This window comes from Scyliorhinus torazame, chromosome 11 (assembly GCF_047496885.1).
Source record: "Scyliorhinus torazame isolate Kashiwa2021f chromosome 11, sScyTor2.1, whole genome shotgun sequence".
NCBI lineage: Eukaryota > Metazoa > Chordata > Chondrichthyes > Carcharhiniformes > Scyliorhinidae > Scyliorhinus > Scyliorhinus torazame.
The window spans coordinates 66,115,668-66,139,090 of NC_092717.1; the positions used below are offsets into that span (position 1 = coordinate 66,115,668).

Below are 23,423 nucleotides of genomic sequence, written 5' to 3' on the forward strand. Positions count from 1 at the left end.
CGGTGCTTCATAAAAAGAAGATAAAATTTGGAATGCTGCAACCGGCAAGACTGTGGGTCACATATCGAGGGAGGCACCACTACTTTGAGACGGCGGATGAAGCGTGGACTTTTATTGTGGAAGAAAAACTGGAATGAGCGGGTTATTAAAAAGAACGTTTGAACAAAGTGGTGGGGCGAATGTGGGGGGCGAAGAGGGGGGTTAAAAAGGGGGGAAAGAGGAGTTTTATGTACTAATCCTGCGATGTGGTAACTTTTCTCTCTTCCACAGGTGGTGATGGGGGAGGAGGGGAGGTGGAGGAGATGGGGCGTTGGCCATTGGGGGCGGGGCCAAGGGAGAAGCGCGGGCTTGGTTCCCGCGCTATGATAATCATGGCGGGAATAGAGAAGCAGGAAGGAGGGGGCGTCGCACGGTGCGAGCCGAGGTCACGGGGGGACGCTGAGGTCGGCCAGAGTTTGCTGACTTCTGGGAGCAACATGGGGGCAGTAATTACGCTAGCGGTGGATCTAGCGGGGGGGGGGGGTGGGAGGTGGGAATTACTGGGTTGCTGCTGCTGGGGAGAGGGGGGAGCTGGTATGGGCGGGGGGGCACCGCCTGGGGGAGATACGGCTGCGTGGGAACCGGGTGAGGAGCTGAAAAAAGGGGATGGCTAATCGACAAGGGGGGGGGGGGGGGGTGGTAGGAAGCCCCCCAACCCGGCTGATCACGTTGGACGTGAGAGTGCTGAACGGGCCGATAAAGAGGGCACGGGTACTCGCACACCTTAAGAAACTTAAGGCAGATGTGGTTATGTTACAGGAAACGCACCTGAAACTGATAGACCAGGTTAGGCTACGCAAAGGATGGGTGGGGCAGGTGTTCCATTCGGGGCTAGATGCGAAAAACAGGGGGGTGGCTATATTAGTGGGGAAGCGGGTAATGTTCGAGGCAAAGACTATAGTGGCAGATAACGGGGGCAGATACGTGATGGTGAGTGGCAAACTACAGGGGGAGACGGTGGTTTTGGTAAACATATATGCCCCGAACTGGGATGATGCCAATTTTATGAGGCGGATGCTAGGACGCATTCCGGACCTAGAGATGGGAAAGCTGATAATGGGGGGAGATTTTAATACGGTGTTGGAACCAGGGCTGGATAGGTCGAAGTCCAGGACTGGAAGGAGGCCGGCAGCAGCCAAGGTACTTAAAGATTTTATGGAGCAGATGGGAGGTGCAGACCTAGGAGTAAGGAGTTCTCGTTTTTCTCCTATGTCCATAAAGTCTACTCGCGAATAGACTTTTTTGTGCTGGGAAGGGCGTTGATCCCGAAGGTGAGGGGAACGGAGTATACGGCTATAGCCATTTCGGATCACGCTCCACACTGGGTAGACTTGGAGATAGGGGAGGAAACAGGAGGGCGCCCACCCTGGAGAATGGACATGGGACTAATGGCAGATGAGGGGGTGTGTCTAAGGGTGAGGGGGTGCATTGAAAAGTACTTGGAACTCAATGATAATGGGGAGGTCCAGGTGGGAGTGGTCTGGGAGGCGCTGAAGGCGGTGGTTAGAGGGGAGCTGATATCAATAAGGGCACATAAAGGGAAGCAGGAGAGTAAGGAACGGGAGCGGTTGCTGCAAGAACTTTTGAGGGTGGACAGACAATATGCGGAAGCACCGGAGGAGGGACTGTACAGGGAAAGGCAAAGGCTACATGTAGAATTTGACTTGCTGACTACAGGCACTGCAGAGGCACAATGGAGGAAGGCACAGGGTGTACAGTACGAATATGGGGAGAAGGCGAGCAGGTTGCTGGCACACCAATTGAGGAAAAGGGGAGCAGCGAGGGAAATAGGGGGAGTGAGGGATGAGGAAGGAGAGATGGAGCGGGGAGAGTGAATGGAGTGTTCAAGACATTTTATAAAAAATTATATGAAGCTCAACCCCCGGATGGGAGGGAGAGAATGATGGGCTTTTTGGATCGGCTGGAATTTCCCAAGGTGGAAGAGCAGGAAAGGGTGGGACTGGGAGCACAGATCGAGGTAGAAGAAGTGGTGAAAGGAATTAGGAGCATGCAGGCGGGAAAGGCCCCGGGACCGGATGGATTCCCAGTTGAATTCTACAGAAAATATTTGGACTTGCTCGCCCCGGTACTGACGAGGACCTTTAATGAGGCAAAGGAAAGGGGACAATTGCCCCCGACTATGTCTGAAGCAACGATATCGCTTCTCTTAAAGAAGGAAAAGGACCCGCTACAATGCGGGTCCTATAGACCTATTTCCCTCCTAAATGTAGATGCCAAGATCCTGGCCAAGGTAATGGCAATGAGAATAGAGGAATGTGTCCCGGGGGTGGTCCACGAGGACCAAACTGGGTTTGTGAAGGGGAGACAGCTGAACACGAATATACGGAGGCTGTTAGGGGTAATGATGATGCCCCCACCAGAGGGGGAAACGGAGATAGTAGTGGCGATGGATGCCGAGAAAGCATTTGATAGAGTGGAGAGGGATTATTTGTGGGAGGCGTTGAGGAGATTTGGTTTTGGAGAGGGGTGTTAGATGGGTGCAGCTGTTGTATAGGGCCCCGATGGCGAGCGTGGTCACGAATGGACGGGGATCTGCATATTTTCGGCTCCATAGAGGGACAAGGCAGGGATGCCCTCTGTCCCCATTATTGTTTGCACTGGCGATTGAGCCCCTGGCGATAGCGTTGAGGGGTTCCAAGAAGTGGAGGGGAATACTTAGAGGAGGAGAAGAACACCGGGTATCTTTGTATGTGGACGATTTGTTACTATATGTGGCAGACCCGGCGGAGGGGATGCCAGAAATAATGCGGATACTTGGGGAGTTTGGGGATTTTTCAGGGTATAAATTGAACATGGGGAAAAGTGAGTTGTTTGTGGTGCATCCAGGGGAGCAGAGTAGAGAAATAGAGGACCTACCGTTGAGGAAGGTAACAAGGGACTTTCGTTACCTGGGGATCCAGATAGCCAAGAATTGGGGCGCATTGCATAGGTTAAATTTAACGCGGTTAGTGGAACAAATGGAGGAGGATTTCAAGAGATGGGATATGGTATCCCTGTCACTGGCAGGGAGGGTGCAGGCGGTTAAGATGGTGGTCCTCCAGAGATTCCTCTTTGTGTTTCAGTGCCTCCCGGTGGTGATCACGAAGGCTTTTTTAAAAAGGATTGAAAAGAGCATCATGGGTTGTATGTGGGCCGGGAAGACCCCGAGAGTGAGGAAGGGATTCTTACAGCGTAGCAGGGATAGGGGGGGGCTGGCACTACTGAGCCTAAGTGAGTATTATTGGGCCGCTAATATTTCAATGGTGAGTAAGTGGATGGGAGAGGAGGAGGGAGCGGCGTGGAAGAGATTAGAGAGGGCGTCCTGTAGGGGGACTAGCCTACAGGCTATGGTGACAGCCCCATTGCCGTTCTCACCGAGGAACTGCACCACAAGCCCGGTGGTGGTGGCTACACTGAAGATTTGGGGACAGTGGAGACGGCATAGGGGAAAGACTGGAGCTTTGGGGGGGGGTCCCCGATAAGAAACAACCATAGGTTTGCCCCGGGGGGAATGGATGGGGGATATGGAATGTGGCAAAGAGCAGGAATAACGCAACTGAAAGATCTGTTTGTGGATGGGAAGTTCGCGAGTCTGGGAGCGCTGACCGAGAAATATGGGTTGCCCCAAGGGAATGCATTCAGGTATATGCAACTGAGGGCTTTTGCGAGGCAACAGGTGAGGGAATTCCCGCAGCTCCCGACACAAGAGGTGCAGGACAGAGTGATCTCAAAGACATGGGTGGGGGATGGTAAGGTGTCAGATATATATAGGGAAATGAGGGACGAAGGGGAGACTATGGTAGATGAACTAAAAGGGAAATGGGAAGAAGAGCTGGGCGAGGAGATCGAGGAGGGGCTGTGGGCAGATGCCCTAAGCAGGGTAAACTCGTCGTCCTCGTGTGCCAGGCTAAGCCTGATTCAGTTTAAGGTATTACACAGGGCGCATATGACTGGAGCACGGCTCAGTAAATTTTTTGGGGTGGAGGATAGGTGTGCGAGGTGCTCGAGAAGCCCAGCGAATCATACCCATATGTTTTGGTCATGCCCGGCACTACAGGGGTTTTGGATGGGGGTGACAAAAGTGCTTTCAAAAGTAGTGGGGGTCCGGGTCGAACCAAGCTGGGGGTTGGCTATATTTGGGGTTGCACAAGAGCCGGGAGTGCAGGAGGCGAGAGAGGCCGATGTTTTGGCCTTTGCGTCCCTAGTAGCCCGGCGCAAGATATTGCTAATGTGGAAAGAAGCCAAGCCCCCGGGGGTGGAGACCTGGATAAATGACATGGCAGGGTTTATAAAGCTAGAGCGGATTAAGTTCGTTCTAAGGGGGTCGGCTCAAGGGTTCACCAGGCGGTGGCAACCGTTCGTCGAATACCTCGCAGAAAGATAGATGGAATGGAAAAAAGAAGGCAGCAGCAGCAGCCCAGGATCGGGGAGGGGGGGGGGGGGGGGAGGAGGAACCAGAAGGACTCTCAGGGTTGTTAATATATACTGTATAATATGTATAGGTCGTTGCTACAGATAATTATATATTGGACTGTTAAATTATATTTTTGGAGAGTGTTACTTGTGATAAGGCAGTTGCCAATTAGGGTTAGTTTTCATTTTTGTTATTTATTATTTATTAATTTTCTGTTTATAAAATAGGTCATTGTTATTTGTGTTGTTATAATATTGTGTAAAGGATGCACAATGTACTGTGTTGGTTGACCAAAAATTTTCAATAAAATATTTTTTTAAAATTAAAAAAAAATATTAACAGGAGTCTGGAGACAGAGGTGCGAAAGGCCATATCAGAAACATTGTTTACCAGAGATCAATGAGGCTATACAAATAGTCAATTCTAAAGGCAAGGAATTTGAGCGAGGTAGACAGCAGAATCCACAGAGGGGAATATCAGAGAGACTGAACCATATAACTGCTAGCACCATCATTGGGGAAGGAGGCTAGATCTCCATGCGACAGCCAGACAGGCTAGTTCCATCTATGATTCGATCCACGGGAGGCCTGTTCCAGCTAACATTTAGAGCCGCAGCAGATTGTAGATATTCTCCCCCAAAAAGCGCAGTTTTATGTCTTCGCAGATACAGAGATGTTTTCCCAGACTTGGTCACCTAAGTGCTATTATGTGGTAACTAGTAACTGAATTTGACCTACAGGATCCCAACAATGCAGAAGGAGGCCATTTGGCCCATCGAGTCTGCACCGAGCCTCTGAAAGAGCACCCTACCTAGGCCAACACCCCCCGTCCCTGTAACCCCACCTAACATAGAACATACAGTGCAGAAGGAGGCCATTCGGCCCATCAAGTCTGCACCGATCCACTTAAGCCTTCACTTCCACCCTATCCCCGTAACTCAATAACCCCTCCTAACCTTTTTTTGTGGTCACTACGGGCAATTTATTATGGGCAATCCACCTAACCTGCATCTTTGGACTGTGGGGGGAAACCGGAGCACCCGGAGGAAGCCCACACAGACACTGGAAGGAAGTGCAAACTCCACACAGATTCCACCACGGCCGGAATTGGACCCAGGTCCCTGGCGCTGTGAGGCAGCAATGCTAATTACTGTGCCACCATGCTGCCCCTATAGAGTTATTGAAACTGGATGTTGCTTGGGAAACGGGGTGTCTCAGTGAATTCAGGGAACATGGGTATATTTTGGGAACAAGTAGTATTTAGTTATTCGTATACATAAGTGTTACTCAAATGCATAAGTGTCATAATGTAATCTTTTGTCATGTGGTTTTTAATTTTACTTTAATAAATATTCTTTATTAATTGTTTTCATAATGACTGGACTGGTTCCTCACTGGGTTATACATAGTTTCTCACATTATTCCAAACAAAAATACACTACTAAGAACCAGTGTTTAAAGTTATCCTTCAGGGTTTTGTGACACTCTTACAGGTAACATCAGCGGGGTTCTTACCATGATACAAATATGAAGTTTTTAAATTATGTTTTGGGGCTGTCTCTTTAATTCAGTAAAATGGAGGAATGAAGTGGATCATGTGAACTGTTCAGAATTCTAAATGACAACTAGCTGAGTGGTTTGGTTGTTAAAGGTTAAAAGGGGACCTTGTTATACTTGGTAGAGGGTGAAATATTATCAGACCTGCAAACAATGACCAGGATAGATAGCTCTGCTGATAATGAATAGATTAAGCTTCCAAGACCCAATGGTAACTAAGAAGATAGATGAGGGCAGTGCAATTGACGTTGTCGACCTGGACCTTAGCAAGGCCTTTGACAAGGTACTGCATGGTAGGTTGTTACATCAGGTTAAATCTCACAGGATCCAGAGTGAGGTAGCCAATTGGATACAAAATTGGGTTGACGACAAAAGTGGTTGTAGATGGTTGTTTTTCAAACTGGAGGCCTGTGACCAGCGGTGTGCCTCAGGGATCAGTGCTGGGTCCACTGTTATTTTTTATTTTTTAATGATTTGGATGAGAATTTGGGAGGCATGGTTAGTAAGTTTGCAGATGACATAGTGGACAATTGGATAGTCAGAGGCTTTTTCCCAGGGTAGAGGCGTCAATTACTAGGGGGCATAGTTTTAAGGTGTGAGGGGCAAGGTTTAGAGGAGATGTACGAGGTAAGTTTTTTTTTTTTTTTTTTTTTTTTTTTTTTTTACACAGAGGGTAGTGGGTGCTTGGAACTCACTGCCAGAGGAGGTGGTGGAAGCAGGGACGATAGGGACATTTAAGGGGCATCTTGACAAATACATGAATAGGATGGGAATAGAGGGATACGGTCCCCGTAAGTGTAGAAGATTTATAGTTTAGACGGGCAGCATGGTCGGCACAGGCTTGGAGGGCCGAAGGGCCTGTTCCTGTGCTGTACTTTTCTTTGTTCTTTGAAGAAGTTTATCGAGGATTGCAACGGGATGTTGACCAAATGGGCCGATGAATGGCAAATGGAGTTTAATTTGGATAAATGTGAGGTGATGCATTTTGATAGAATGAATCGGGGAAGAACCTACTCAGTTAACGGTAGGGAGTTGGGCAGAGTTACAGAACAAAGAGATCTAGGAGTACAGGTTCATAGCATCTTGAAAGTGGAGTTACAGATGGACAGGGTGGTGAAGAAGGCATTCGGCAAGCTTGGTTTCATTGGTCAAACATTGAATAAAGGAGTTGGGATGTTTTGTTGAAGTTGTACAAGATATTAGTACGGCCACATTTGGAATACTGTGTTCAGTTCTGGTCACCCTATTATAGAAAGGATATTATTAAACTAGAAAGAGTGCAGAAAAGATTTACTAGGATGCAACCGGGACTTGATGGTTTGAGTTATAAGGAGAGGCTGGGATTTTTATCCCTGGAGTTTAGGAGGCTTAGGGGTATATAGTGGTCTATAAAATAATGAGGGACATACATATGGTAGATAGTCAACATCATTTCCAAAGGTGAGGGTGTCTAAAACTAGAGGGCATAGGTTTAAGGTGAGACATACAAAAAGGTCCAGAGGGGCAATGTTTTCACACAGAGGGTAGCGAGTGGAACGAACTGCCAGACGCAGTAGTAGAGGCGGGTACAATTTTGTCTTTTCAAATGCATTTCAACTGTTACATGGGCAAGTTGGGTATGGAGGGATATGGGCCAAATGTGGGGAATTGGGAATAGCTTAGCGGTAAAAACTGGGCGGCATGGACAAGTTGGGCTGAAGGGCCTGGTTTCATGCTGTAAGTTTTGATGACTCTATGACCCAGGGACGTGTTAGGAATGTCAGGTTTTATAATCCATTATGCTATAAACTGTCTTATTTAATTTTAAGATAGAATAGAGGTGGAAGTTTAAAGGGTAATTCATCAGCATTTCCACCTTGATATAAAGCCCATATGATTCACCTTGCTTTGAGAAAGGAAGAGTCCACAGGAAGTCAATACAGGTCAGGTTTTTAAATTTACCTTAAAAATCACTACCTGGTCAGTCGTTTAGCTGCTGTTGTATAAAGAGTCAAAAGTTCTACTCCTCACAAACACCTTTATTTTCCTTCAACACAACTCTGTACAAAAACTCGATCAAAGTCTACCAGCATCCATCAGGGGCTGATTTAGCACCGGGCTAAATCGCAGGCCAGCAGCATGGTTCAATTCCTGTTCCAGCCTCCCCGAACAGGCGTCGGAATGTGGTGACTCGGGGCTTTTCACAGTAACTTCATTTGAAGCCTACTTGTGACAATAAGCGATTTTCATTTTCATTTCATTTTCATCACATGCCTCAAAGGCCACCTGAAGCTTCTTTACATATCAGTGTCAATTACTGGATACTTAACATAAATGAGACATTTAATTGGAATGTCTCTTCACCCATTCCTTAACAGTCTCCCATTCCTTGGGAGAAAAAAAATAATTTGGTGAAAACAAAATTACAAGAAACTCAAAAACACACACAATTTCTCCCCTTTTTTTTCAAGTTTGGAAGGAAAAAAAACAAAGTCACAGAAACAGTCACCCTTCATTAACAATGTCCAAAAGTTTCTGTGAACTAGCCCCACTTTTCGTAAAACAGTCGGACAATTGATAGCTACTGTCGACCCATTTAATTTTTGCTATCTCCCCTCTGTCCAACATTTGCTTCAAACTTGCGATGTCTATCCTTAATCTTTTCTCATTGACACTTTTTGCAGAGTGCACATTTTCCCACAGGGATTTATTGTCAATGTGACACTAAATGGGTATATTACCCAAATCCCCTAATCCCAAAATTTCTGTCAATATCTTATTTATATAAAATGCCATATTCACCGCCTCGACAAGGCTTAACGGCTCAGCAGCCAAAGTGCTTTTGACCACTCTCCTTATTTTCTTTGTTTCCCACACAAGAGGGCAACATTTACCATTGTTCTCCAAAAGGAAAATTATAAAACCTCCTGCGCTTGAAACCCCAGCACATAAATTTGCATAAGACGCATCACTATAAACTATGAGTTTCATTTGTCTATGGTCACCTACAACCGGGACCTCAAAACACACTCCTGCATTTTTAGTTTGACCAACGCTTTATTTGCTCTTATTATGTCTTCCATTTTGGGATCATTCATTTTTGTACTCCACTCTAAGACATCAAAACTAACATCCAGTCTAGTCTGTCTACCTAATCAATTCAGTTGCTCAATTAAACTTCGCAGTTGCTCTTTTTCCATCATTGAAACCACTGCGTCTTTTTGTGAAACCCGATCACGACTAATTGCTGATTAGTCAGCAATAATGGCTGATTAGTCAGCAATAATGGCTGATGCTCTCCAAGTGAGATTGCTGACGTAAAGTTGCCCCTAACTTAGTCTGTCCGATTTCCAGTCCAATATATTTAAATGCACCGGAAGCCTGACTTCCAACCCTGAATTCTTTCCTCAAACCAGAGATTACAATAGCTTCGAAATCTCTAGTCCCACCGCACAAAAAAATCATCGACATGCATCATAAAGATGCCAGAAAGATTTCCTTTATAGTGCCAGTAAAACATTGCCGGATCTGCTTTCAACTGGCAACAGCCTAACTTTAACAAAACTGACCTGACCAAAAAATACCAGACTCTAGACACATCATTTAATCCATATACACATTTGTTCAACTTCCAGAGTACCCCTTCTGTGGAGAACGGGGGTCCTCTTCAGGAGAACAGCGAAAAATGTCTCTCTGAAGCTGATGTCCTTGGGCTGGTTTAGCATACTGGGCTAAATCGCTGGCTTTTAACGCATTCCAAGGCAGGCCAGCAGCAAGGTTCAATTCCCGTACCAGCCTCCCCGAACAGGTGCCGGAATGTGGTGACTAGGGGCTTTTCACAGTAACTTCATTTGAAGCCTACTTGTGAAAATAAGCGATTTCATTCATTTCATGTCCCTGCAAAAAAGCAGCTTTTATATCTATAGATTTGCATTCCTATGCCTTTGTGGCTAATAGAGCCAAGAAGATTAAAATAACCTTTCCTGCCGTAGGTGAATCTACCCTTAAATCTTGATTTTCTTCAAATCTCCTTGCCACAAGCCTGGCCTTTGCCTTATAAGTTCCATCCGGAAGAACCTTTTCCGTGCAAATCCATCTGTGGGATTAGAACTCGCTGTCCCCTATCTGGTACTTCCGTGTATACCCCAAATTCACTCCACTATGCAGTTTTTGCTGTTTGGCATCTTTTATAACTTTTTCATCTAATTTATTGGAAGCGACCAAAATCTCATGTGCATGTGGGCTTCAACTCCTAGTAGTATTTATAGTCTTACCCATGTTACGAGACCTTGATAAACTACATCCCCTGTCCCGCCTGGTATCTTGTTCTATACTGCTACTGCTTGATCTTTCCCTTCTGCTGTGGGATGTCCTTTCAATAGTTATCAACCTTTTCCAGCGGACATGTTCACTATCCGATGTACTATCTGAACTGGCACTGCATTTCTGTGCCTTCCGTTTTTGAACGTCAATTTCCCAATCCATTGTCTTGACACCCTCCGCTGAATGCTGTACATTCAACCAATGTTTATACTTTCCAGTGGCCTTCCCAGCTCTACTAATAACAGTTGCATCCTTCCATTGACTAGACCCTTCAGGCAAGTATGTCACTTTTGTACCAACTTTTGGCAGTTGTCCTTTCAGAAAAATGGCCTGTTCTAATTCATCAGAAGTATTGTGTTCCTCTACAGAAACCCTGTCTATATCAGTTAACTGGTCCCCATAGTTCTGTAACACATACATACCAGATGACCCTGGTTCCTGATCATGTCTGTCTAAATTTGAAAATTTGTAATCTGTACCCATTATCCTTGATGAATGTACCCTAATAGTTTGATTGCCATGTTGCAAAATAATTGTTTTGCCACTTATGCCTATGATCTTCCGTGGGCCTTTCCATTCATTAAAAATGTCTCTCTTATAGTATATTATATCTCCTTGCTGAAAGACGGTATTTGGTGGCCGTACATTATGCCCTAAAGCTCTGCTAATTCTTTCAGAGACTTCTGCTTCCATAAAAGCTTTTCTACTGCTTATGCAATGCATTTAAATCATAGTCCCTTCCCAAGCTGGAGGCTGGTCATCCAAAATGGACAGAATTTTAGGATTTCTACCAAACACTAATTGATAGGGACTATAGCCCCCAACCATCTGTAATGAATTCTTTGCATGTACCGCCCATGCTAAAGCTGAATTTAACTTGCAGGTTGATCTGTCTGCCAAAATTTTCAAGGGCATGTCATCTATTACGGCGTGGTTTCTTTCACACACACCATTACTAAATGGGCTTTCTGCAGCAGTATTCATAACTGTGATATTCATGGTTTCACACATATCCCTAAACTCATCATTAGCAAATTCTCCCCCATTGTCCGCAAGGAATTTTGCCGATGGGCCCATTCCTGTCCCTATCCATTTTTCCACGATTTGATCCAGAATTACTCTCTTTTCTTTACTTCGTACAATAGTTGATTGACTAAATATGGTTGCTAAATCTACAAAATAAATATATTGTTCGCTTTATCCCAGATCTTAAGATCCATGGCCACAATATCGTTAAAATCACTGACCAAAGGTAGGATTACTATCGGTCGTGATGGTGTCCTTCTGTATTTCCTACAAACTTCACAGCGATCACTAACCTGTTCTATCAGCTTAGTATAGTCTTCATCCCTTATCCCTGCATTTTCGGTCTCCGAGGAGACGGATGCGCAAATTGTGTATACAGTTTTAATACAACAAGCTTTTTATCAGCTAAATTCCCATTTCCAACTGCCATTAACAAATCCTTAACAACTGCACCTGAAATATTATTTGTCAGTATTGGAATGCAATAGTGTCCCGACTGTGTAAACTGTAAGGCCACATTCTTTCCAAAAACTGTTGCCTTATCCTGTTGGTAGTGTATCGTCCATAGTCTGCTTTATTGCTGACTGTCCTACTTGGGTCGTCAGAGCCATAGGAATCGAATGATTCCCCAGAAACTTTTTTTAAGGCCTCTGTCATCTGATCGAATAAGGTATCCTTATACGCAAACTGAACTGTCAAAACCAGGAGCCTATCCACGCTGCTCACTCTAGCACAGTCCAGTAATTTTAATGCCAAAACAGATTGTGGAAATCCCTGGCTGTGTTTCTGCAGCCTTTTATATAGTCTGCTAAATTCCATTATATAGTCTTCAATGGAGAAATCCTCCGTTTTCCAGAATCTATCAAAATCTGACCAGGCTCCATTCCACTTAACAAGTCATCCTTTTGATAAATCTTATCTATATAACGTAATAGAGTCTCCAGACCTTCTTCTGAGTCTAACTCTTCCAATTCCAGCTCAGAAAACACTTTGCTTTGGATTTTACTGGCATAAGGTAGAGAAAGAGCCAATGCCATACCTTGTTTCCTCTTTTCCAAGCCAGTTACCTTAATTCACATAACAACTGCTCTTCTCCATTGGTCGTACGATCCCCTTTCAGAAAATAAGGTGGGATAGTCATATCCGGCCATCTTTATCCTTGGTTCAGCCATTATATATACTTTTTTTTTTCTCACTCACTCCTTGGTTGGGTCTGGAAAAGTTGTATCTTTCAACCCTTCACATTTGCACAGCAACCATCCTCTGCTACCACTGTCAGCCGTTTAGCCGCTGTTGTATAAAGAGTCCAAAGTTCTACTCCTTACAAGCACCTTTATTTTCCTTTAACACAACTCTGGACAAAAACTCTATCATCACATCACATGCCTCAAAGGCCACCTGAAGCTTCTTTACATATCAGTGTCAATTACTGGATACTTAACATAAATGAGACATTTAATTGGAATGTCTCTTAGCCCATTCCTTAACATACCTCACTGTTTTGGTCTACAAGAATCAGAGAGAGAGAGCCGAGAGAAAGAGACAGCGGTTCACCTTGCAAGAATGCAGGTGGAAATTCACGCTTGGATTGAAGAGAGCGAGCTTGTGAGGATTTAAACAGAACAGAGAGATACACCTAGCTTAGGCTAGTGGAAGGGATTTCCAGGGTAACCCTTACCATGAAAGCCAGTTCGGGATTAAAAGTTTGCAGGCTGCAAAAAAGAAAAGAAAGGAAGCAAGCCCTTGGGAATTAACAATCACGTTGGGCTGGTTCCAGGAGGATAGAATGACTACTTAAGGGACAAAATAAAGTACAGATGTCAAAGGAGATTTTCAATCACATTAAAGCATTCACCAGGGAATTTTTCTCTAGTTTAGAGTATAGTTTAGTGTTTAGTCAAAGTTGTTTTTAATTTATTACAGTTAAACTCAAACTTGAAATCTTGTCGTGCAGTTCCTTTAAGTTGGTCGCTAGAAATCTGAATTTGTTTTGAAAATTTATCGGTCTCTTAGGGGATCATAATAGATGCTTGGGTTGGTTTGAGGTGGAACTGCTTGGATCAGTTTCATGGTGCGTTGAAGTTGTCTCCTGCATCCAAGGAATGTGCAAAATGAATGAGCAATCCAGTAGATTGGAAGCAGTGAGCAATTTATTTTTAATGGAAAGTAGTTTTTCATATCATCATTTGATCAATTGCAGGTAGCATTGTGATCAAACTAGGCTCCAGCCTAGTTTTTATAACAAGTATGGTTATTTAATAGTATACAAACACAGTTATATGGGAAGGATTTCATAGTAGTAATTTCATTTCAGGTGCAGTTATAAACTTAAAGTTCACACTAATGATTTATGAACCCCCTCAGTGAGAGCTCTGCCTTGTCGATGGTATGTGATAGCTGCCATTTTTATTACATATACTCATTATTAACCGTAATCATCAACTAATTAAACTTTATTAGTTTTGTCACAGCCATCACACGGTGCCATGTTTTCCATTCAGCTAACCTGCATGGCTGAAAACTGGGGGTGACAATCTGTTCTGTGTCAGTAAGCAAGTAGAAAAATAATGGGCGCGATTCTCCGCTCCCGCAACTAAGTGCCCACGTCGTCGTGAACGCTGTCGAGGTTCACGACGGCGCGAAACGGCCCCGACCTCGACCGATTCAGGGCCCGAAAATGGGCTAGGATCGGGGCCGCGAGAAACTCGGGGGGGGGGGGGGTCGCGAAAGCAGCATCGTCAGCGCGCGCCGGGCATTGGCACCACGTAAAGGCGGCGCCGCTTAAATGACACGGCCAGCGCGGCGTAACTGGCGTCACCCGCGCATGCGTGGTTGCCGTCTTCCCCGAGGCCGCCCCGCAAGAAGATGTCGGATGGATCTTGCGGGGCGCGGAGGAAAGGAGGTCCTCCTTCAGAGAGGCCGGCCCGCCGATCGGTGGGTACCGATCGGGGCCAGACCCCTTTTGAGTCCTACCCCGGTTAAAGAGCCCCCCTTGTCCCCCACAGGCCGCCCCCCCAGCGTTCCCGCACTGTTCCCGCCGGCAGCGACCAGGCGTGGATGGCGCTGGCGGGTAGCCGGCGTTTTGGGCAGGTCGCTCGGCCCATCCGGGCTGCAGAATAGCGGGTGTAGCGGAGAATCGCCATTTTGGGTGTCCTGGGCGATTCTCCGGCCTGCGCCACGCAGAACTCGACGGGGCCATTCTCGCCGCTTGTCGGACCGGCGTCGCGGGGAAAAATGGCGCGCCGGGGATTCTCCCAACCGGCGCGGGCGCGGAGAATCGCGCCCAATATGTTTGGACAAGTGCCTTTCTGTAACAAGCATGAAGATTTAGAACCAAGATGTTCATCAAATAAACTGTCTAAATTCTTTTATAGGTCTTCCCTGTAACTGCGCTGACCAGTTTGTACCAGTCTGTGCCCACAACGGACGCACCTATCCAAGCGCTTGTGTTGCACGATGTGTTGGAATGCAAGACAATCGGTTTGAATTTGGGCCCTGTAAATCCAAAGATCCATGCACTTCAAATCCATGTTCCAAAAGTCAAAGGTACCAACATTTTTTTGATGATTTGGCTTGCGTTCAAATTAATTACAGCACTCAGAATCTTCCATGGGCCTTCGGCAACTGATTGGTATGGTTTGTAATATTCTTTACAGCCGCCATTCGGATATATGCATGTACAACGGTTTACATAGCTACTACTTTGTGTTTAGTCATTTTGGTCACCTAATTCTACCTGATTACCAGGCTCAAATGAAATTGCGTGAGTATTCTGTGTGATCAGGAATAATTATGCAAGGGTTTTCCTCAGACGGGCTAAGACAGCCGTAAGCTTTGTCACCAATAGTGGGGCAAAGGAAGGGAGAAATGCATTGAAACTTGAGTTAGAGGAATGGAAAGGATATCTAGGGATAAAGAAAATTGCAGGGAAAGAATGGGGACATGGCCGAAAGGGATTCATTTTTGTATTTGAAGCATTGAGAGCCAAGGAATGCCAGTAGTGATGGGATGTGGCAGTTGCTGTGCATGGAGAATGGGAATCCAACAAGGCGAATGTTAGACCATTGAAGCCATTCAGTGCATAATGCATGTAAAAGGATTTCATTGTTGGTTGCTAGAGATCGGAAGTAAAAACAGAAGCGCTGGAAAATCTTATAAGCTCTGGCAGTGTCTCTGGAGAGAGAAACAGAGTTCACGTTTCACGTCCAATATGACTTTTCTTCGGAACTCAAGGGAGCAGGTGTGACAGGGCAAAGTTTGTGGACTGAATTTTTCTCTCGTCAGCAACCTTTAAGCAGCTGAAGGAAGGATGAACAGCTGCCAACAGACTTTTTGTGGGGTTATCAGTGAAAATTTTGTCTAATTTTTAGTGTCATTTCTATTGTGGCACCCTGTACAGGAGATATGTTGCATTTGCGAACATGTGTGAATATGAGGTTGGATGCTCATCTTGGAATCAAATGTGATAACAGGTTTGTCTTAATCTCAGACTGTTGCCAGGGAGAAGGATAGAGCCTGTAGCTCGGAAGTGGAGCAGAGGCAGAAAATAATGGTTTCAGTCTTCCCAAAACAAAATCAAAGCTGATTTTTGTCTATCAGAAAGAAAGCAAGAAAAAAAACTTGTATCTTATATCGTGCCTCAGTTCCTCATAATGTCTTACAATACCTCAAACCAGTAAAAGAGTAGTCACTATTGTAATGTAGCAAACTTTGTTTATTATTTCCCAGTTTCCACAAATAACAATTTAATAAATGACCAGATAATCACTTCCATTGCTGAAGGAAAACTGCTGACCAGCACATAGATGAGAGAACTGCCCTGTCCTTTTCTGAGTATTGGTAAAGTAGTTTTACATCGCTTAAAAGGGCAAATGTGGCCTCATTCAAAGGTCAGCATCTTTGTCAATGCAGTGCCCCCTCAGTGCTAAAATGAAGGATAATCCTAGGTTACCTGCTCCCTGGAGCAGGACTCAAACCTTGACCTTCTGAATTGGGTGAGTGTGTGGAACTATTGAACTAAGGCTGACACTTTAGATTGAAATTAATCTTCCAGATGGTCTGTATGTGCATTTTTACATCAGTTTTTCAGTAGACCGAACAATCACTGTGAGTCTTTAAAAATTCAAAAATGGTGCACATGGAATATTCCATCAGTACAGGAGAGTGACTGCAGCCTTGCTCACAAGTATCAAAGCTATATGGAATTTCTTTTTGTAATCACCTGCAATTTCATTTGACAAATTACTTTTGTTTTGTTTCTCAAATTGTAAAATCCTGTGCTTTCCAAAATTGTTTAAATTTTGTTTTCAAAAGGTGTATTGCAAAGCCAAAGGTTTGTCTCACGAGCATTGCTTTGTTCGAATGTGACCAGTTCGAGTGTATCTCAAAATCAATGAATTGTGAGCTGCTTCCAGCTGAACCTGTTTGTGATACAGAAAATGTGGAATACTCCAATCGGTGTGCCTTGTACCAAAGATCCAAATCTCTGTCCTACATGGGGCCTTGCCAGGTATGAATACACTAATTTCACGCTGTACTGATCCATGGATTATCTTTGCAATCATTAGATCTGAACATTTGAGGGTTAATTCCACAATCCTGCGTTTCTACAAAGTTATCTACTGAGAGCAAGGGTTGCAAAATTCACCATGAGTCAGTTTGTAGTTCTAATGCACCCTGAACTTGAAGTTATTAATGCACTGTGATGACTGCAGTAGGAAACTTGGTCCTTGCCAGTTTGGTGGGACTACTTCGAGAAGCTCTGCACTTAACCTTCTTCATGGGGGTCCATCTTCATGGGGGTCCATTGTATGTTTGGACACCAGAGGTGGGATTGGCCAAAATTCTAGTCGATGAGTTAATTAAATCTTGCCTCTTTTGCTGACATTTTCTGGAAAGTAGGCTACATACAAACAGCCTCCCCTTGGGCCCAATCTAGATCAAAACCAGTGGAATCATGTAGCTGCAACCAAGTCCAACCCCAATTTTCATTCCATTCCTGCCTGACTCCATTGCAGCCTCAGTATGTTAGGAACTCTTGTTACTTCAGATTTTAATATTCCATCAAACTTCTACAGTTTGTGTTATATATACTTTGTCAACTTGATTGAGTTTATTCATTTTAAATTCAGTTTGCATGTGTTTAATCAGAGATTGTCATGCCTGTTACTTTTGCATTCTTATCATAGCCCTTTCTAAATGAATTGCACAAGACTGCCTGGTATTTACACTGTCAGGGAAAAAACAGGTTTGTTATATGCCTCTAATTGAGTTCATCAAATGGATACAGGAGCATAAGAAATAGGAACTGGGATAGGTCATTTTGCATTTCAAGCCTACTCGTAACATTCAACATAATAGCTGATCTTCTATCTCAACTTCACCTTCCCATAATGTCCCCATATTCCTTAATTTCCTTGGTACCCAAAAATCTATCAATGTTTCTCTTTTTTTTAAATATATTTTATTGAAAATGTTTTCCCAAACAATTTTTCCCCTCTTACAAAACAAACGTAACAATACAGAAATTTTTAACAATACACAAATAACAAAACCCCATTATCTTTTGACCTTAACTAAACTAAACCCCCCACCCCCCTCCCTCCCCCTCACCCCTGGGCTGCTGCTGCTGGTCATCTGTCTTCCCTCTAACGTTCCCCTAGGTAGTCGAGAAATGGCTGCCACCGCCTGGTGAACCCTTGAGCCGATCCTCTCAGGGCAAACTTTATCTGCTCCAGTTTAATGAACCCTGCCATATCATTTACCCAGGCCTCCAGTCCGGGGGGTTTCGCCTCCTTCCACATGAGTAGGATCCTGCGCCGGGCTACTAGGGACGCAAAGGCCACAACGTCGGCCTCTTTCGCCTCCTGCACTCCCGGCTCATCCGCAACTCCAAATAGAGCTAACCCCCAGCCTGGTTTGACCCGGGCCTTCACCACCTTCGAAATCACTCCCGTCACTCCCTTCCAATACCCTTCCAGTGCTGGGCACGCCCAAAACATATGTGCGTGGTTTGCCGGGCTCCCGCCACACCTCCCACATTTGTCCTCCACTCCAAAGAACCTGCTCAATCTTGTTCCCGTTATGTGTGCTCTATGTAGCACCTTAAATTGAATCAGGCTAAGCATGGCGCATGAGGAAGAGGAATTTACCCTGCTTAGGGCATCAGCCCACATACCCTCCTCTATGTCCTCCCCTAGTTCTTCTTCCCACTTTCCTTTTAGTTCGCCCACCGATTCCTCCCCCTCTTTCCTCATCTCTCGGTAAATCTCTGACACCTTGCCCTTTCCGACCCACACCCCTGAAAGCACTCTGTCCTGTATCCCCTGCGTCGGAAGCAACGGAAATTCCCTCACCTGTTGTCTAGTAAACGCCCTCACCTGCATATATCTCAAGAAATTTCCCCGGGGCAACTTATACTTTTCCTCCAATGCTCCCAAGCTCGCAAAAGTCCCATCTATAAATAAATCTCCCACCCTCCTAATTCCCAACTGGTACCAGCTCTGAAATCCTCCATCCATTCTTCCTGGGGCGAACCTATGATTGTTCCTGATTGGGGACCCCACCAGGGCTCCCCGCACCCCTCTCTGTCGCCTCCACTGACCCCAGATATTCAAAGTTGCCGCCACCACCGGGTTCGTGGTAAACTTTTTAGGTGAGAGCGGTAGTGGCACCGTCACCAGCGCCTCTAAACTCGTCCCTTTACAGGACTTTCTCTCCAGTCTTTTCCACGCCGTTCCCTCACCCTCCATCATCCATTTACGTATCATTGCCACATTGGCGGCCCAATAGTAATCGCCCAAATTCGGTAGTGCCAATCCTCCTCTGTCCCTACTATGCTGAAGGAACCCCCTCCTTACTCTCGGCACTTTCCCTGCCCACACGAAGCTCGTGATGCTCCTGTCTATTTTATTAAAAAAGGTCTTGGTAATTAGTATAGGGAGACATTGAAATACAAATAAGAACCTCGGGAGGACCATCATCTTAATTGCCTGCACCCTGCCTGCCAGCGACAGAGGCTGCATGTCCCACCTCTTAAAGTCCTCCTCCATTTGTTCTACCAGCCGTGTCAGATTAAGTCTGTGCAAGGTTCCCCAGCTCCTAGCGATCTGAATCCCCAGGTATCGGAAGTTCCTTTCCACTTTCCTTAGAGGCAGGCCTTCTATCTCTCTACTCTGGTCCCCTGGATGTATCACAAATAATTCACTCTTCCCCATGTTTAGCCTATACCCCGAGAAATCCCCAAACTCCCTCAACATTCGCATAACCTCTATCATCCCCCCCGCTGGGTCCGACACGTATAACAATAGGTCATCTGCGTATAACGAGACTCGGTGTTCTTCTCCCCCTCTAATCACCCCTCTCCATTTCCTGGAGTCTCTCAACGCCATGGCCAGAGGTTCAATTGCCAACGCGAACAACAATGGAGACAGCGGGCATCCCTGTCTTGATCCCCTATATAGTCGGAAATACTCCGATCTATGTCGACCTGTAACTACACTTGGCGTTGGAGCCCCATAAAGAAGTCTAACCCAGCTAATAAACCCGTTCCCAAACCTCCTTAACACTTCCCATAAATACTCCCACTCCACCCTATCAAATGCCTTCTCTGCATCCATTGCCGCCACTATCTCTGCCTCCCCCTCCACTGGGGGCATCATTATCACCCCTAGTAGTCGTCGCACGTTAACATTCAGTTGTCTCCCTTTTACGAACCCTGTCTGGTCTTCGTGCACTACCCCCGGGACACAGTCCTCTATCCTCGATGCCAGTACCTTTGCCAACAATTTGGCGTCCACGTTCAATAATGAAATAGGTCTATAGGACCCGCACTGCAACGGATCTTTATCCCTCTTCAAAATTAACAATATCGTCGCCTCCGACATCGTCGGGGGCAGAGTCCCCCCTTCCCTGGCCTCATTGAACGTCCTCACCATCAACGGGGCCAACAAGTCCACATATTTTCTGTAATATTCCACCGGGAACCCGTCTGGTCCCGGGGCCTTCCCTGTTTGCATGCTTCCCAGTCCCTTAATAATCTTGTCCACCCCAATCGGTGCCCCCAGGCCCACCACCTCCTGCTCCTCCACTTTCGGGAACCTCAATTGGTCCAGGAACTGCTGCATCCCCTCCTCTCCCCCTGGGGGTTGAGACCTATACAGTTCCTCATAGAAGGTCTTGAACACCTCATTTATCTTTCCTGCCCTTCGCACCGTGTCTCCCCTTTCGTCTCTAATTCCTCCTATCTCCCTCGCTGCTGCCCTCTTTCGCAATTGATGAGCCAACAGGCGACTAGCCTTTTCCCCATATTCATACCTCCTCCCCTGTGCCTTCCTCCACAGTACCTCCGCCTTTCTGGTGGTCAGAAGGTCAAACTCCGTCTGGAGTCGTCTCCTCTCCCTGTAGAATTCCTCCTCCGGGGTCTCTGCAAATTCCCTATCCACACTTAAAATCTCCCCCAGTACTCTTTCCCTTTCCTTGGCCTCTGTTTTCCTTTTGTGGGCCCCAGTGGAGATCAGCTCTCCTCTGACCACCGCTTTTAGTGCTTCCCATACCACTCCCACAGGGACCTCGCCGTTGTCATTGACCTCCAGGTATCTCTCAATACACCCCCGCACTCTTACACACACTCCCTCATCTGCCATCAGTCCCACATCTAATCGCCAGAGTGTTCTCTGCTCCCTTTCCTCTCCTAATTCCAGGTCCACCCAATGTGGGGCATGATCCGAAACCACTATGGCTGAGTACTCAACTTCTTCCACCCTAGAGATCAACGACCTTCCTAAAACAAAAAAATCTATCCGGGAGTACACTTTATGGACATGGGAGAAAAAGGAGAACTCCCTAGCCCTAGGTCTAAGAAATCGCCATGGATCCACTCCCCCCATTTGGTCCATAAACCCCTTAAGTACCTTGGCCGCTGCCGGCCTTCTTCCGGTCCTTGAGCTGGATCTATCTAGCCCCGGGTCCAGCACCATATTAAAGTCCCCTCCTAAAATCAAGTTTCCTACCTCCAGGTCCGGTATACGCCCCAGCATCCGTCTCATAAATCCCGCATCGTCCCAGTTTGGGGCATACACATTAACCAACACGACCTCCATTCCCTCCAGCCTGCCACTCACCATTACATATCTACCTCCGCTATCTGCTACGATGTTCTTTGCTTCAAATGCTACCCGTTTCCCCACCAAAATGGCCACCCCTCTATTCTTTGCGTCCAGTCCTGAGTGGAACACCTGTCCCACCCATCCTTTCCTTAACCTAACTTGGTCCGCCACCTTTAGGTGCGTCTCTTGGAGCATAACCACGTCTGCCCTTAGTCCTTTCAAATGCGCGAGCACTCGGGCCCTTTTTATCGGTCCGTTCAGGCCTCTCACGTTCCACGTGATCAGCCTCACTAGGGGGCTACCTGCCCCCCTCCCGTGTTGACTAGCCATTACCTTCTCTAGGCCAGTCCCATATCCCGCCTCCGCGCTCCCGCTCGCTCCCCCAGTGTCGCACACCATCCCCGCCCACCCACTCTTTAGCCATTTCCTTTTGGATTTCCGCAGCAGCAACCCAGTTGTCTCCCCCCCCCCCCCCCCCCCCCGCTAGATCTCTTTCTAGCGTGATTGCTCCCCCCATATTACTTCCGTAAGTCAGCTGACTTCAACTGACCCCGGCTTCTCCTGCTCACTCCTCGACCCCCCCATGTGGGGAACTCCCATCCGCCTTGCGCCTGTCTTCCCGCCTTATTCTTTCTGGCGCGGGAACATCCCTTTACCTGACCCACCTCTTATGGCGCAGCTCCCTTTCCCCTCCCCCTCCCCTTCCCCATTCTCCAACTATGTCCCGTCTTTCCCCCCTCACCGGCGCCCACATTTCCCCAATGTCTCCCCCCTTCCCAATTTACTTCTCAATTAACTTCAACCATAACATTAACAATAACATTTCCTGCAGCATCAGTCCCTCAGTTCCGATCTAATTTCTCCTCTTTGATAAAGGTCCATGCTTCCTCCGCCGTCTCGAAATAATGGTGTCTCTCCTGATTCGTGACCCATAGTCTTGCCGGCTGCAGCATCCCGAACTTCACCTTCCTTTTATGCAACACCTCTTTGGCTCGGTTAAAGCTCGCCCTCCTTCTCGCCACCTCCGCACTCCAATCCTGGTACACCCGTATCACTGCATTCTCCCATCTGCTACTCCGCACCTTTTTAGCCCATCTCAGGACCTCTTCTCTATCCTTAAGGCGGTAAAATCGCACGATTATCGCCCTGGGTGGTTCTCCCGCTTTTGGTCTTCTCGCCGGAATCCGATTTGCCCACTCCACCTCCAAGGGGCCCGTAGGGGCCTCAGCACCCATCAGTGAGCTCAGCGTCGTACTTGCATAATCAATGTTTCTCTTGAATATATTCAATGACTGTACATCCATAGCTCTCTGGGGTAGAGAATTCCAAAGATTCAAACCTCTTTGGGTGAAGTATGTTCTCCTTAGCTCAGTCCTGACCACTAATTTCAGAATGTGACCCTATCTTCTAGATTCCCTAGCCAGAGGAAACAGCACATTAACATCTCCCCTGGAAAGCTCCCTTGAGAATTTTAACATGTAACAATTAAATTGCTCTCATTCTTCAAAATTCCCAACCTAATCTCTTCATCCCAGGAACCCATCTAGTAAACTTTCAATGGACTCCCCAGGATAAGTCCTTGGGTAAGAAGACCAAAACTGTGCATAATACACCTGATATGGCCCCACCAATACACTGTACAATTTTAGTAAGACTCTTTTACTCTGAAACTCCAGCCCCTTTTTAACAAAAGTGAACATATCATTAGTCTTCCTTCATTCCATGCTATATGTGCAAGTTAATTTTCTTTGATTTATGTATAAGGACACCAAGGTCCCTCTGGAATGAAAGACATTTCCTCTGTCTCTCACCAGCCAAAAATATTGTTTTTTTAAATTATTCTTAACAAAGTGAATAATTTCACACGTTGCCAGATATGTATTACATCTGTCGTGTATGTGTTTTTGCCCACTCACCCGTTCTATCTATATCCTTCAGCATCTTCTTTGTGTCCCCCACTGCTTACTTTCCCATCTCACT

The 23,423-nt window shown here is 46.2% G+C and overlaps 1 protein-coding gene across 1 annotated transcript in view; it reads left to right on the plus strand.

Moving 5' to 3' along the window:
* LOC140385927 (reversion-inducing cysteine-rich protein with Kazal motifs-like) overlaps nt 1-23,423 on the plus strand; it is a 212,548-nt gene that overhangs the window by 158,914 nt on the left and 30,211 nt on the right. Inside the window, exons 13-14 of the mRNA XM_072468578.1 lie at nt 14,712-14,883; nt 16,651-16,846. Coding sequence (XP_072324679.1) covers nt 14,712-14,883; nt 16,651-16,846 — 368 coding nt within the window. The remainder of the gene's footprint in view (nt 1-14,711; nt 14,884-16,650; nt 16,847-23,423) is intronic.